Source organism: Hyperolius riggenbachi, chromosome 1, assembly GCF_040937935.1.
Source record: "Hyperolius riggenbachi isolate aHypRig1 chromosome 1, aHypRig1.pri, whole genome shotgun sequence".
NCBI lineage: Eukaryota > Metazoa > Chordata > Amphibia > Anura > Hyperoliidae > Hyperolius > Hyperolius riggenbachi.
Genome location: NC_090646.1, coordinates 245,314,846 through 245,331,122, shown reverse-complemented (window position 1 = coordinate 245,331,122; position 16,277 = coordinate 245,314,846). Strand labels below are relative to the sequence as shown.

Below are 16,277 nucleotides of genomic sequence, written 5' to 3'. Positions count from 1 at the left end.
CTTAATTCTATGTGGCATTGATTCAACAAGGGGCTGAAAGCATTCTTTAGAAATGTTGGCCCATATTGATAGGATAGCATCTTGCAGTTGATGGAGATTTGCGGGATGCACATCCAGGGCACGAAGCTCCCATTCCATCACATCCCAAAGATGCTCTATTGGGTTGAGATCTGGTTACTGTGGGAGCCATTTTAGTACAGTGAACTCATTGGCATGTTCAAGAAACCAATTTAAAATGATTCGAGCTTTGTGACATGGTGCATTATCCTGCTGGAAGTAGCCATCAGAGGATGGGTACATGGCCGTCATGAAGGGATGGACATGGTCAGAAACAATGCTCAGGTAGCCCATGGCATTTAAATGATGCCCAATTGGCACTAAGGAGCCTAACGTGTGCCAAAAAACATCCCCCACACCATTACACCACCACACAGCCTGCACAGTGGTAACAAGGCATGATGGATCCATGTTCTCATTCTGTTTACGTCAAATTCTGACTCTATCGAGACTCATCAGACCAGGCAACATTTTTCCAGTCTTCAACTGTCCAATTTTAGTGAGCTTGTGCAAATTGTAGCCTTTTTTTCCTATTTGTAGTGGAGACGAGTGGTACCCGGTGGGGTCTTCTGCTGTTGTAGCCCATCCGCCTCAAGGTTGTGCGTGTTGTTGTGGCTTAACAAATGTTTTGCTGCATACCTCGGTTGTAACAAGTGGCTATTTCAGGCAATGTTGCTCTTTATCAGCTTGCATAAGTCGGCCCATTCTCCCCTGACCTCTAGCATCAACAAGGCATTTTTGCCCACAGGACTGCTGCATAATGAATGTTTTTCCCTTTTCACACCATTCTTTATAAACCCTAGAAATGGTTGTGCTTGAAAATCCCAGTAACTGAACAGATTGTGAAATACTCAGACCGGCCCATCTGGCACCAACAGCCAGGGGCGTTGCTAGCCCTAAAGATCAGTGGCACGTGCCACGGATCTATTCTGAGGTGCAGCGGATGGCCCCCAGGCAGAGTCAGCGGACGGCAGTACTCAACTCCACCCAGTACACCCACCATTGAAGCACCACAGCACCCAGCATGCCCCCATAGAGACACCACAGCTCTTGGACCACTGTTAAGTTCATGTAACTGTTGCTCCACCCCCGTTCTGTTGACCACACCCACATTCTGGTGCATGGGCACACCCATTTTTGGAAAGCAGTGCCCAAAAGTCCCCCGAATCTCTTAGGATCCTAGCAACACCCCTGCCAACATCCATGCCTTGCTCAAAATTGCTTAAATCACCGTTCTTTTCCATTCTGACATTCAGAGATTGTCTTGACCAGGACCACACCCCTAAATGCATTGAATCAACTGCCATGTGATTGGTTGATTAGATAATTGCATTCATGAGAAATTGAACAGGTGTTCCTAATGATCCTTTAGGTGAGTTGTATATGTGTAAAGAAAATTCTTAATATGGGAAAACACTTATCAGATATTATCTTATTTACTTAAATCCTGTCACATTAGTTGGTGGTAAGACAGTAAAACACTGCCCAGTTGCTGAAGGATCTCCCCATCCTCAACCCCTAAATCCCACTCAAGCCATTCTTAAAAAGTGACATATTCTTTGTGATGTGATAAAATTGGGCATCAGCATTGCCTGTATTTTTCATGTCAAACCACTCTGACCTGTCCCAAGTACAGGGTTTTAAAGATAAGTAGCATAATTTTCTTTTCTTTTACTTTCAAGGAGAACAAATGTTTTCCAGTACCTCATCAACTCTGACAGGGAAAGGAAAAATAAGTGTTTACTGAGGTGTGTATCAGTGTTGTTCACTCTCCAACTAAGTTTATCAGTGAAGCTATAACAGAGGCTAGATTTGTATTTCCTATTTTTGTCATCTTTTTTTACAATGCTAGTCGAATATCCAGTGTATGGTGGCCTTCTCTTTAGTGAACTAACAAGTTTAAAAACATTCAGCCTATTGCTACTGTAGTTCCATCTGAGATCATTTGGAATGACATTGATCTTTCATGATTGTGTCTAGTGACGATTTAACCAGATGTGTTATTGGGTGTTTGATTAGCAGCCTAATCTGTCTGGGAAGAAAAGACAAGAGAGAACAAGCAGGGAAAATCCTGATGAAGCTCTCAGATGGAACTACAGTAGCAATAGGCTCACTGGGGCCAATACACAGGCTGTTTCTGCATTGGAGAAACGGAAATGTCCAAGGATCCTGTTATTTATCGGATGTGTTCACACTTGTCAGTTCATTGGATCCGTTGTGGTAATTGGAATGCAAAATTGGAGCCTGCACAGTAATTCCCCAATGGTGTATGCATTTCTCTAGAAGCATATGGCTGAAACACATTTGCTCCAAACTCTAACCAGAACACAATAGAAAATTGGAGTGAACACTGCACTCCAACTGGACATTCGATATCCGGCTCTAGTGAGAAGTGGAAACTTAAAGCATGTCTGATTGAAACATCGATCAGGTGGACATATTGTAAGACAGATTTTGATACACTCTAATTGGATGGCCGATCGGCCGCAAAATCGGTAGATGTATGGTCACATTTGGCGTACCTAAACTAAGCCCATGCATCTCAAAAATGGTACATTACTAAGCTAAATTGTCTTGTCTAACAGCTCTAAGCCCAATTCATTAGATGTAAAGGGTCACTCTACAGCCAAACTCCAGGAAAACAGCTAAATATAGATGAACTATCTCATCTGTCTAGAAGGGTTTTATTTTGTCACTGCTGCCAGCACAATTAGCTCGGTGAAGGCACATATTCTTTCCGTTATCTGATGAGATAGTGAAACGTATGTGAAAACCCTCAAGTGCACCATAACATTCCAAAGATGTGATTCATAGCACATCTACACTGTGAATAGACTACAGTGAATTAGCAGATACAAGGTTTGTCTAGAAACCTCCTTAAATCTAAAGATGGTGCTTCTATGATGTCCTTTACATGAGCAAGTACCCCGCAGACAACATAAATCTCAACCCTTTAGAAACCATAGCTATCTGACATTCATCCTGTGTGTATTTTAATGCATGGTCTGCTTGGCACAAAACTCAACCCTGAAGCATAACTGTGTGTTCTTTCAATGTGCCGCTAGAGATTTCACATCTCCCTGTACATGGGACTTGCATTCCTACTGCTAAAAACGATTGCGTACCATTTTAAATAACCCTGATGAAGTTCCCACAGGGGTTAAAAGTGTCTGGAGAGGTATTTCATGGCATGTGGCTGACCTCCTATTAAATAAATATAAGCATCTCCTGTGGCAGACACATTTTTCACACATTCAAATTACTCCTCAGTTAATTCTATTACATGCTCAATGAACAGAAATGTTCAATACATTTTTTTTCTTTTTTAATGGACTATAGTTGAGGAGTGCTGCCTCTCTGGGGATGACTTTTTTCTTTTCTTTTTTTTGTTCTTTTAAATCCTGAACAATAGCCAGCGAGCAGTAAGGGAAATGAAAAGTTTAAAAGCATATGATAAAGTTAGCTAATCACAGCCTCAGCTTCCAGTACGGAAAGGCCATATCTTGTAATTATTGGAGGAAAAACTGCTGTGATGGGAAAGCTTCCATTTTTGCACAAATGCATCTTTTTTATGGAGTTATGAAAATGATTATCAGTTTACAGTGCATAGTAAATCCACTGCAGGCATGCCTCAAGCAGATCAGCTAAAGTAGAACGCCAGTGGACGAGGTTTTTATTGCGTTTTAGTTACCTGTAAAAATAAATAACATTTTCCCAAAACATTAAGAACATAATGTAACATAAAAGAAAGTAATATCCCTACGACAGTGGGCTTGGCGTGTTTATTTTTCTTTGGTAAAATATCAGAGCTTTAAACTCCACAAATTTACCATGGAGTTTTTCAATGAAGAGAAGTCCTATTGCCAAATAGATGATACTTTAGATGTTTGTATTGCTGGTATTTATTTTAATTATATTGTTAAGTAGGGGAATGGTGTTTATTTTGGTACAAAAAAATGGCATTTTATTACAAAAGGGCCTGTAAGATCTGGGGGGTTTGACTTCCCAATTGTATTCTCCTTTTATTAAAATGTGCCCAAGGTGGAACAACTACTAGCTAAATGGTCCAGCAAAATTATAGATGTGGATGATGAGGATTGGGAGAATGCTCTTGATTCTCACCACCTGGCTTCCATTTCTGCCAATTGGAACCTTATTCAGTTCTTTATTCTCAGAGGCATACTTAAATCCTTAACATCTAGCTAGGATTAAAAATGTTGCTGATACAGCAGGCCCCAAATGCTCAGCAGTGGATGCAGATTTCTGCCTGGTTGTGTCCCTCAGTGGCTGGATTCTGGGGACATGTTGTACATTTACTTTCTGAAGTGCTGAATCAACCCCTGCACTGCTGCCATACCAAAAGCTGCCTCCTAGGTATTTTTATGAAAAATCAGTTTACTAAGTTAAACTTATGAGATAATGAATAGTATGTGTAGTACAACTAAGAAATAGAACATTAGTAGCACAGATATGAGTCTAATATTGTTTCCAGTACAGGAAGAGTTAAGAAACTTCAGTTGTTATCTATGCAAAAGAGCCTCTTTGAGCTCTCTGACCCAACTTGAGTCGCTGTACTCTGGAGCACTTATACATTATACATTAAAGAAACAGCCAGAGACAGATTTAGATAGGAGTTTTACTGCAGGGAAGTTGAAAGGGACATTAGCTCTCATTGTTTTATAGTTTAATATTAAAATACAGGGTGTGGCTTGTAATTGCAAATATGACAGAATTATGCAATGTTATAAAAAAAGGCCATCTAAAAATTAAAATATGAGACACTTTTCTTTGCTACTAATGTTCTATTAATTATCAGTACTACACATACAAATCATTACATCATAACTTCAGTGTCATTTTAACTGGCTTACAATTCCAAGGTGTGCCCACAAAAAATCCTGTGGATTAAATGGCAGGACTTACCAATTACCTAGTTAGATAATACTAATGTTTACTACCTTCGGATGATTTATAGTATTGCAATGCTTGCCTCCTTATGTAGAGTACTTTTATGTGCTGGACTCTTACCCCCACTTCCAACAATGGTAGTTTGACGTGCTGACATTTGTGTTACGTTGTTGTAATGCTTGGCCCTTTATTCAAACTATATGCCAGTCTGCCTGTATTAATGTCTGTTATCAAGAAGCTGCTATCAATTACCTTATATTATATTTTTGATATGCTGTTGTATATTTGCTAAGGCTATACACCTGTGTGTCCTAACTGCTGTTACCAGCCTATTCTATGTACTATATTACTTGCTGGTTCAAGTGCTGTACATTTTATTTTCCTGCCAATAAATTGGTGGGGGTAAGGCCCCTCTCTTGAAATGCAAAGCTCTTAAATATGATGCACTTCATGTGCAAGAACTTTCCAGAAGAGGCGTGATATAATGACATCATCACACTCTGTTCAGCTCCAAAAGCATAGAAGAGGCAGTCTGAGACTACAGTAGGAGTACATAACAGTCCTGCAAGAAAAATACATCCCCGACTTAATAGGAACAATGCTAAAATGTGCAATAAGTTTTACAAAACATGAGGTATCCTGAGAATAAGATATATTTTTCTGCTCCATATGACAAGCCCATTTGGGTGCTAAAATAATATAATCACAAGAACGTCTGCTTTTAATACTTACTATGGCATGTGCAGAGTATCAAGTTAATTGAATCCAGGCCATTACTAATAGACAAATATGCTACTAGTTTATACACCACATTACCTTTTTTATTGCATAGATAAAATACTTCATTCACTGCAAAGAACATATCGCTTTTCACATGAGCATATAAAATGTCAGTTCCACCTCTCTTTGTTTTATAAGAATGCATAATGTTCTCATTTGTTCTCATTTGAACTGCTATTGTTCATCCTCCTTACTATTCACAATAGTCTGTGCCTTTGTGTGAATGCCTGTGCCTGAAAACTCAGAGAAATTGAATACAAACACAAGTCTTAATAATATACACATAAGAAGCAGTGTTAATAACAACGTGAATGCGTTAACCAACGTCTAAATCAATGGATGTAAGCGCTACTTCAAGAACAAGACACTCATAACTTAGCTGTTTTTTTCTTTTGCTTTTTTTCTCTCTGCCTCCTAAAACTTACCAACAGCAAACTTTAAGCTCCTCTTTTAACCTCTTGCCGACCGCGTCATGCCGATGGGCGTGGCCGCGGCGGCAGCCCCAGGACCGCCTAACGCCGATTGGCGCAAAGTACTGGGGCTCTGTTTTGCAGGAGATCGCGCGCAGGCTGCGCGCACATCTCCTGTTTGGGGGGTGGAGCTCCGCCCCGCCTTCAGTCTCCGAGCGGCTATTGCCACTCGGGAGACTGTTAGACGGCGTGATCGCCATCTATTTCCATGTACAGCGCTGTACTGGGGACAGCCGTGTGACACGGCTGTCCCCCTGGGGGACAAGAGAGTGATCGGCTCTCATAGGCAGAAGCCTATGACAGCCAATCGCCATAATTTTCTGGCTGTGGGGAGGGAGGGGGGGAGTCAGGGAAGATTTTTAAAGAAACAGTTTAAAAAAAAAAAGTAACAATAATATTTATTAAAAACAAAAATAAACATGGGGGAGCGATCGATTTCCATCCAAAATCAATTGTTCCCGTCGATTGGTTCATGCGGAAGATTTCGCTCGATAGCAGCGTTCGAGGACCCGACGACCCAAACAGAATTTCAGTAGTAGCAGGAGTAGCGCCTCAGTCTAGGCGCTACTCCTGCTACTACTGAAATTCTGTTTGTCCCCACGTTTATTGCCTGATGAAGCGGGCGTTGCCTGCGAAACGTGTTGCACTTTTGGGGTACTATAAAATAAATGTAATTACTATTATACAGTCTTTCGTGTCTGCTTTATGGAGGTAAGTCCACCGCTTCCTCCAAGCAAATTTTAAAGGTTTTATCCACTTTTACCCTGCTGGCGCCTCTGTTCCCCGTTTGCTGTTCCCTATGTGTAGTACTACTACGTACAGAGGAAGAAATTGCGTGGATGTGTAAGTATCTGTTTTTATGAATGGCAGCGTCTCTTAGATGACGGCGGTTATTAATACGGGGACTTAGATTAATGAATGGGACCTGTGTTCCCATTAATTGTTCTCTCGGCTAACGATTAGTGGTGGAGCGCAGGGGGGGAAGGTGAGGGAAGGGACATAGTAGCTACGTTCCTGCATGAAGATATGCCATTTTGCAGGGACATAGTTACTTGTCCCTGGGGAGGGGAAGTGGTTAAGTGGCTCCATCAAACTTTTGCTGGAGGACTTCATGATTTATAGTTATGCGCCTGCTCCCCTGAATAAAAGCTAATCTAAGCAAGTATTGCTAAAATATTACATGATTTGAGTTGTATGCAGCTGTCTCAGGCTTCAATGTGATCGGGACTCAAAAGAGGATGTCGGGAGTGTGGCAACCAGGGCTGTGGAGTCGGAGTTGGAGTCGTGGAGTCGAAGTCGGGGCAATTTTGGGTGCCTGGAGTCGGGAAAAAATGCACAGACTCCGACTCCTAATGAATTTAAACTGTAATTAAAATAGAAAATATGATAACATGTTCTATTTCTCAGATAATAGTCATCATAAATAACTTATACATACAGTAATAGCTGTGCTTAGTCCCCAAAAATGAAATAAACTAAATTAAATCAAATCAAAATCAGTTACTTGTGCTGCTTCAATAAAGCAGTCTCCGTATTTTTAAAGTCAGATATACACATCTGATTGTGACTGTATATATGATGTGTACACAGGAATCTCTTATATATACGAAATAACATCTATGCTGTAAGTATAAAGCCTTTGGTTTGGTGACTACAAATTCAATGGTACCTGAGAAAGATGAAAAGAAAAGTTTTATACATACCTGGGGCTTCTTCCAGCCCCCTTCAGGCTAATCAGGACCTCGCTGTCCTCCTCCACTACCTGGATCTTCTGCTATGAGTCCTGGTAATTCAGCCAGTCAGCGCAGTCCGGCCGCAAGCCACTTCCACAGCCAGGAGCGTTCTGCACCTGCGCAACAGTGCTGTGCAGGTGTAGTACGCTCCCGGTGGCAGAGTGTGTGCATGCGCACTACGCCCGACTGGCTCAAGTACCTGGACTCATAGCAGAAGATCCAGGTGGCGGAGGAGGACAGCGAGGGACTGATTAGCCTGAAGGGGGCTGGAGGAAGCCCCAGGTATGTATAAAACTTTAATTTCATCTGTCTCAGGTTTACTTTGTTACACAGTAGTACTATACTCTACATATGCACTCTCCACAGAGCTGCAGGGAATCCACAGAGAATGTTGTGCACATTGAACACAGAGGTGTTGTCTATCACCCATAAACCTGGTTCAGATTGTGCATGAAGAATGTGTAATAGAGAAAGAATCTCCTTATTCCCCTGCAGAGTACCTGCACATCACTCTTACATGTACCCACAGTTACATTGCCTAGGGCCTGATAGATGTTCTTTGTTCCGGCCTGTACCTTTTACAAGTACTCTTACCAAGGACTAGTTTTAGTCTATGACTAAAGGGAATAAATATGGCAGTCTCCACTCCACAGCCTTCTCACTTCAGTTTTCTTTTAAAATTCCTAAGCATGGGCAGTTAAGAGACAAATTTCATGTTACATACTTTCAATCAACAAGATTGTAATATGCAAATTAGAGGAGTCTGAGTCGAGGAGTCGGAGTCGGTGGAATTCTAAACTGAGGAGTCGGAGTCGGTGGATTTTTGTACCGACTCCACAGCCCTGGTGGCAACAGTGGTGGAGGAAGAGGAGATACCTCTCCAGCGTCTGGAGAGGTATCTATGACAGCAGCCTGTGCTGCTCTACCTGCCAGGCTGGAGGAGGCACACTTCCCCAGCAGCAGAGAAAAATTTGGTCCTGCTGGCACATGTAGTTTTACAATATGTGGCTGCTAAAGGGTTAATATGGTTTGCTATGCCATAGTCTTGCCAGTTTGCTAAACCTATAAGACAGCACCTTAGAGAGCATTTTTTCCTGCTGGTTCTAATGTTCCACAGCTCTACCATTCTTCCTCTCCCTGACATCCACTACAGCTCTCTTCAACTGTTAAATATTTATTGGGGCAGTTCTGGACTTTTTGGTTCTTGAAGCAACCTTTGAAATGAGCCTCCTCCTCACCCTTCCCAATACACATACACACTATTAAATGCTGGACTACCACACTGAGGCTAATGAATCTTTAAAAAAAAAACTGTTGCCCTCCCCAAGTGTTGTCGCCTGAGGCTGCCGCCACACTTGGCCTCATGGAAGGGCCTATTCTTACAATAACGCATAATCAGACGCTTTAGGATTGACCTAAGGCAAGCAGGATCAGCATTAGGCACACTGCAAGACTTGCCACAACTGATTTTTATAAATGATTATACCGAAAGTAAAGGGGGGAGTGGGGGATACAATTTCATAGCACAGGCAGAAAGATTTATGCTGTCAGAGCTGTTTTCTGCTTTTAAGGTTCAAGAAATGGACAGGACTAGTGAAACACAACCGTTCCTTGTGTCTGCAGAAGCAGGATTACTTATTAAGATAAAAAGTAGAAATTCTTATAATAAGGGACACTGCATGTATGTCATCAAAGCTGCTCTGTAATTAGTGAACAAGAGTATCAGAAGAAATGAATAAAGACTTACATGCTATCCGAACATAGGCCTTTCTGCTCTTGGTGGTTCCTGCAGAGCTCCAGGCAACACACTGGCACCAATAGTCTTCCAATCCAAACAGCTCTTCTACCTGCTGTCGGGATATTTCAATGCTCACTTCTCGGACTATTAAACCTACAAAAATATTGCAGAGTGGATGGCTTAGTATGACCTGTGCAGTACAATCAATTCAGTCTCTAAAATGGAATAGTTTAAAATATTGTCTACAGTGAAAGTCTTATACTCTGGGTATCTAAAGACAGTTAAAAGTAACGTAATTATTTTCTTTTTCTATGTCTATCCGGTGAATATTACTGTACATTTCACAAATGTAGATGTGATTTTTCACTTAGAGCACCACCTGTTGGCGTAGCTAACAAGCTCTGTAAAAACAATTACAGGCCTAAATAAAAAAACTTCACTGCCCAAGCAGGGCCTAGTTACTGAATTTTGAAGCTTGGCTGCAATAGACTGAAACAGTTATTCTTTACATTTTTATATGTTTCAAATCAAAAACTTAACAATTATTTTAGTGCTTAATACTAATAAAAAAAACAAAAAATAAAAAACAGATGCGATATAAATGCAATATGCATTCCCTTTATGGGGAAACTCCAGGCAAACAGATACATATACAGTTTAAACACCTATGAAGATTGATTTAGCTAGCAAAAACTTTGTAATACTGTTTCACCAGTTCTGTGGTGTGTTACAAAAGACTAGCCAAACAAAATTACAAAGGTGGAAACACCAGTTTCTATTTCAACATTGTAACTTCAGCCAAGAAGTCAAAGTGGCTAGTATGGTGCGAGTGGGACAGTCAGTACCAAAAGACTACCAAATCAGTATCAGCATACATTTTCATTACATTGGGTTCTGTGCTGTCAAATAACTTGAACTCCAACCCTCCACAGGATTGGGGTTGGCTTGAAAGGTGACTGACTGATGCTGTGTTGAGGCTACAGTGGCTTGCAAAAGTATTCAGCCCCCTTGAAGTTTTTCACATTTTGTCATATTACTGCCACAAACATGAATCAATGTTATTGGAATTCCACGTGAAAGACCAATACAAAGTGGTGTACATGTGAGAAGTGGAAGGAAAATCATACATGATTCTAAACATTTTTTTTAAATAAATAACTGCAAAATGGGGTGTGCATAATTATTCAGCCCCCTGAGTAAATACTTTGTAGAACCACCTTTTACTGCAATTACAGCTGCCCGTCTTTTAGGGTATGTCTCTACCAGCTTTGCACATCTACAGACTGAAATCCTTGCCCATTCTTCTTAGCAAAACAGCTCCAGCTCAGTCAGATTAGATAGACAGCATTTGTGAACAGCAGTTTTCAGATCTTGCCACAGATTCTCGATTGGATTTAGATCTGGACTTTGACTGGGCCATTCTAACACATGGATATGTTTTGTTTTATACCATTCCACTGTTGCCCTGGCTTTATGTTTAGGGTCGTTGTCCTGCTGGAAGGTGAACCTCCACCCCAGTCTCAAGTCTTTTGCAGACTCCAAGAGATTTTCTTCCAAGATTGCCCTGTGTTTGGCTCCATCCATCTTCCCATCAACTCTGACCAGCTTCCCTGTCCCTGCTGAAGAGAAGCACTCCCAGAACATGATGCTGCCACCACCATATCTGACAGTGGAGATGGTGTGTTCAGAGTGATGTGCAGTGTTAGTTTTCCGCCACACATATCGTTTTGCATTTTGGCCAAAAAGTTCCATTTTGGTCTCATCTAACCAGAGCACCTTCTTCCACATGTTTGCTGTGTCCACCACATGACTTGTGGCAAACTGCAAATGGGACTTCTTATGCTTTTCTGTTAACAATGGCTTTCTTCTTGCCACTCTTCCATAAAGGCCAACTTTGTGCAGTGCATGACTAATAGTTGTCCTATGGACAGATTCCCCCACCTGAGCTGTAGATCTCTGCAGCTCGTCGAGAGTCACCATGGGCCTCGTGACTGCATTTCTGATCAGCGCTCTCCTTGTTCGGCTTGTGAGTTTAGGTGGACGGCCTTGTCTTGGTAGGTTTACAGTTGTGCCATACTCCTTCCATTTCTGAATGATCACTTGAACAGTGCTCCGTGGGATGTTCAAGGCTTTGGAAATCTTTTTGTAGCCTAAGCCTGTTTTAAATTTCTCAATAACTTTATCCCTGACCTGTCTGGTGTGTTCTCTGGACTTCATGGTGTTGTTGCTTCCAATATTCTCTTAGACAACCTCTGAGGCCGTCACAGAGCAGCTGTATTTGTACTGACATTAGAATACACACAGGTTCACTCTATTCAGTCATTAGTACTCATCAGGCAATGTCTATGGGCAACTGACTGCACTTAGACCAAAGGGGGCTGAATAATTATGCACACCCCACTTTGCAGTTATTTATTTGTAAAAAATGTTTAGAATTATGTATGATTTTCATTCTACTTCTCACGTGTACACCACTTTGTATTGGTCTTTCACGTGGAATTACAATAAAATTGATTCATGTTTGTGGCAGTAATGTGACAAAATGTGGAAAACTTCAAGGGGGCCGAATACTTATGCAAGCCACTGTATCTGGTAGGAGAAGGGAATACATCTAGAAAATGGGCAAGTACAAGGATCTGAACCACTTTGACAAGGGCCAGACTGAGATGCAAACATAAAGCAAGGGTGCAAAAAAGTGATAGTATTTTTATTAGAATACTGCTAAACACTAAAAAAGAACTTAGAGAAAATGGAGAGTACAGTATCAGAGCACACTGGTTCAGTGAAGGGTCTGTTCAATCATGGCCAGCAGCTGCATGTAGATGGATGGACTCACAAATTCTAGGTATCCATGCCACAGTGTTGTCCACTCACTCTTGCAGGGGACATCACTATGGTTACCTGTTTCTGGGGACTCCCTTTTTCATCAGAAATTAAATGACTACATGACTTTACTGATCAGAGCATCTTTAAAACAAAAGGACTTGTATGCAGGGGATAGTATCTACTACAAGTGGTCCAAGAAAGATCAGTGAACTGGGTACAGGGTCATGGAAGTGCAAAGCTTATAGAACTTAAAGGATCTACCACTAGCATCTTGGGTGCCAGATACCACAGGTTAGGACGCCATGAGAGGTTTTGTGTATCCCATGCATTGATGGGTCAGAACTGTTTTGGTGGCACAAGGAGGAATCTACATAATATCAGGCAGGAAGTAATTTAATGAACGATGTATCAAATGGAGAGCAAAGTATGAGCTTGAAACCTAAAGTGAGAAGTAGCATATAGGGCATTGCTCCCTTGTACAATGCAATCTATAAATGTACAACACTGTAAACACGTTTGTCTTAAATTGAAGGTCATTGTCATACATATTAATGGTGCTGCACATTTTTTTCTTGACCTTTTTCGTGGTTTAGTACGTCTCAAACTTTATTCCTTGTCCTGACATATAAAATCCCACTTCCTGAACATTTCATCAATCTTGTTAAGTGATTCAGTACATCTTAGTCATCCATGCTGGTGTCACAACTCCCATAATGCAATGGTGTCAACCATAAACAGCTCTGTGGAAAACTCCAAGAATGATGAAGGAATCTGTGTTTCTTCTATCTGAGAGGGAGTTCTTGGAACTAAAAATATTTTTCTGACGTTCTAAAAACAAAATGTGAAACCTAGTTTTTCTTTATTCCTCTGGCAGAACAGGCCAATAAATATTGAGCAGATCCTTTTTTTAATCAATGAGTCTTTCATACATTCCCATAAAACCCTAAATTTTGGTGTGTTAACACAATCTCATTCTGCATCACACAGTGAGCCTGATCAAACACATGCATTTAAAATAAAATAAAAAAACCCAGGACACGAAAGACTTCTTTCACAGTTTGTTTGCGATTCAGCATCATGTAACCTGAGGCCAGAACTACACAAACTTGAAGTGAAGCTCTTGCTGTGAATGTGCCTATTTGTGATATGCAGACTCCTAAGAGCCAAGAAAAGTCAGACTAAGGCTTTGATTTCTTTTTGGCCTCACAGAGAACCTCCATTCATGGAGTGGACGATTGATTGCAGTTCTTGCACAGCCGTAGTCGTGTGCTGACATTGATGCTCTATGCTGCTTATATCTAAAGAGAGCCTCTAAAAATAACAATGACTCAGTGGAGCATGTAATATCTATAAGACTTCTGGTGAGAGGCTGAGCTCATCTTAACCACTTCAGGACCACAGTCTTTTCGCCCCTTAAAGAGACTCCGTAACAAAAATTGCATCCTGTGTTTTATCATCCTACAAGTTCCAAAAGCTATTCTAATGTGTTCTGGCTTACTGCAGCACTTTCTGCTATCTCAGTCTCTGTAATAAATCAATGTATCTTTCCCCTGTCAGACTTGTCGGCCTGTGTCTGGAAGGCTGCCAAGTTCTTCAGTGTTGTGGTTCTGCTATGAACTCACCCTTCCAGGCCCCTCTCTGCACACTGCCTGTGTATTATTTAGATTAGAGCAGCTTCTCTCTTCTCTCTTATCTTTTACAAGCTGGATAAATCCTCCTCAGAGCTGGCTGGGCTTTCACATACTGAGGAATTACAGACAAGGGCAAAGCTGGTTGCAGGAGAAAAAAAGAGCAGCCTGAAACTTCAGTGCATGGGGGAAAGAAACACACAAATGATCTCTTGAGATTCAAAAGGAAGGCTGTATACAGCCTGCTTGTGTATGGATGTATTTTCTATGTGTGGACATACTGTACATCAACCTACTTCCTGTTTTGGTGGCCATTTTGTTTGTTTATAAACAAACTTTTTAGAACTGTTTTTAACCACTTTTAATGCGGCGGGGAGCGGCGAAATTGCGACAGAGGGATAATAGGAGATGTCCCCTAACGCACTGGTATGTTTACTTTTGTGCGATTTTAACAATACAGATTCTCTTTAAGGACCAGAGCCTTTTTCTCCATTCAGACCACTGCAGCTTTCACGGTTTATTGCTCGGTCATACAACCTACCACCTAAATGAATTTTACCTCCTTTTCTTGTCACTAATACAGCTTTCTTTTGATGCTATTTGATTGCTGCTGCGAGTTTTACTTTTTATTATATTCATCAAAAAAGACATGAATTTTGTCAAAAAAATGACTTTTTTAACTTTCTGTGCTGACATTTTTCAAATAAAGTAAAATTTCCTATACATTTGAGCGCGAAAGTTATTCTGCTACATGTCTTTGATAAAAAAAAAAACATTCAGTGTATATTTATTGGATTGGGTAAAAGTTATAGCGTTTACAAACTATGGTGCCAAAAGTGAATTTTCCCATTTTCAAGCATCTCTGACTTTTCTGCGCACCTGTCATGTTTCATGAGGGGCTAAAATTCCAGGATAGTACAAATACCCCCCAAATGACCCCATTTTGGAAAGAAGACATCCCAAAGTATTCAGTGAGAGGCATGGTGAGTTCATAGAAGATTTTATTTTTTGTCACAAGTTAGCGGAAAATGACAGTTTGTGACAAAAAAAAAAAAAAAAAAAAGTTTCCATTTCTTCTAACTTGCGACAAAAAAAAATGAAATCTGCCACAGACTCACTATGCTCCTCTCTGAATACCTTGAAGTGTCTACTTTCCAGAATGGGGTCATTTGTGGGGTGTGTTCACTGTCCTAGCATTTTGGGGGGTGCCTAATTGTAAGCACCCCTGTAAAGCCTAAAGATGCTCATTGGACTTTGGGCCCCTTAGCGCAGTTAGGCCGCAAAAAAGTGCCACACATGTGGTATTGCCGTACTCAGGAAAAGTAGTATAATGTGTTTTGGGGTGTATTTTTACACATACACATGCTGGGTGGGAGAAATATCTCCGTAAATGACAATTTTTTTATTTTTTTTACACACAATTGTCTATTTATAGAGATATTTCTCCCACTCAGCATGGGTATGTGGAAAAATACACCCCAAAACACATTATACTACTTCTCCTGAGTACGGCGATACCACATGTGTGGCACTTTTTTGCACCCTAACTGCGCTAAGGGGCCCAAAGTCCAATGAGTACCTTTAGGATTTCACAGGTCATTTTGAGAAATTTCGTTTCAAGACTACTCCTCACGGTTTAGGGCCCCTAAAATGCCAGGACAGTATAGGAACCCCACAAATTACCCCATTTTAGAAAGAAGACACCCCAAGGTATTCCGTTAGATGTATGGTGAGTTCATAGAAGATTTTTTTTTTTTGTCACAAGTTAGCGGAAATTGATTTTAATTGTTTTTTTTCACAAAGTGTCATTTTCCGCTAACTTGTGACAAAAAATAAAATCTTCTATGAACTCGCCATTCTCCTAACGGAATACCTTGGGGTGTCTTCTTTCTAAAATGGAGTCATTTGTGGGGTTCCTATACTGCCCTGGTATTTTAGGGGCCCTAAACCGTGAGGAGTAGTCTTGAAACCAAATGTGGCAAAATGACCTGTGAAATCCTAAAGGTACTCATTGGACTTTGGGCCCCTTAGCGCACTTAGGGTGCAAAAAAGTGCCACACATGTGGTACCGCCGTACTCAGGAGAAGTAGTATAATGTGTTTTTGGGTGTATTTTTACACATACCCATGCTGGGTGG

General features: G+C 40.9%; 1 protein-coding gene across 5 annotated transcripts in view; it reads right to left on the bottom strand.

Moving 5' to 3' along the window:
- Nucleotides 1-16,277, bottom strand: part of UNC5C (unc-5 netrin receptor C) — a 534,770-nt gene that overhangs the window by 134,955 nt on the left and 383,538 nt on the right. For all 5 annotated transcript variants that reach the window (XM_068232277.1, XM_068232283.1, XM_068232291.1 and 2 more), the window contains one exon: nt 9,696-9,839. In XM_068232277.1, coding sequence (XP_068088378.1) covers nt 9,696-9,839 — 144 coding nt within the window. The remainder of the gene's footprint in view (nt 1-9,695; nt 9,840-16,277) is intronic.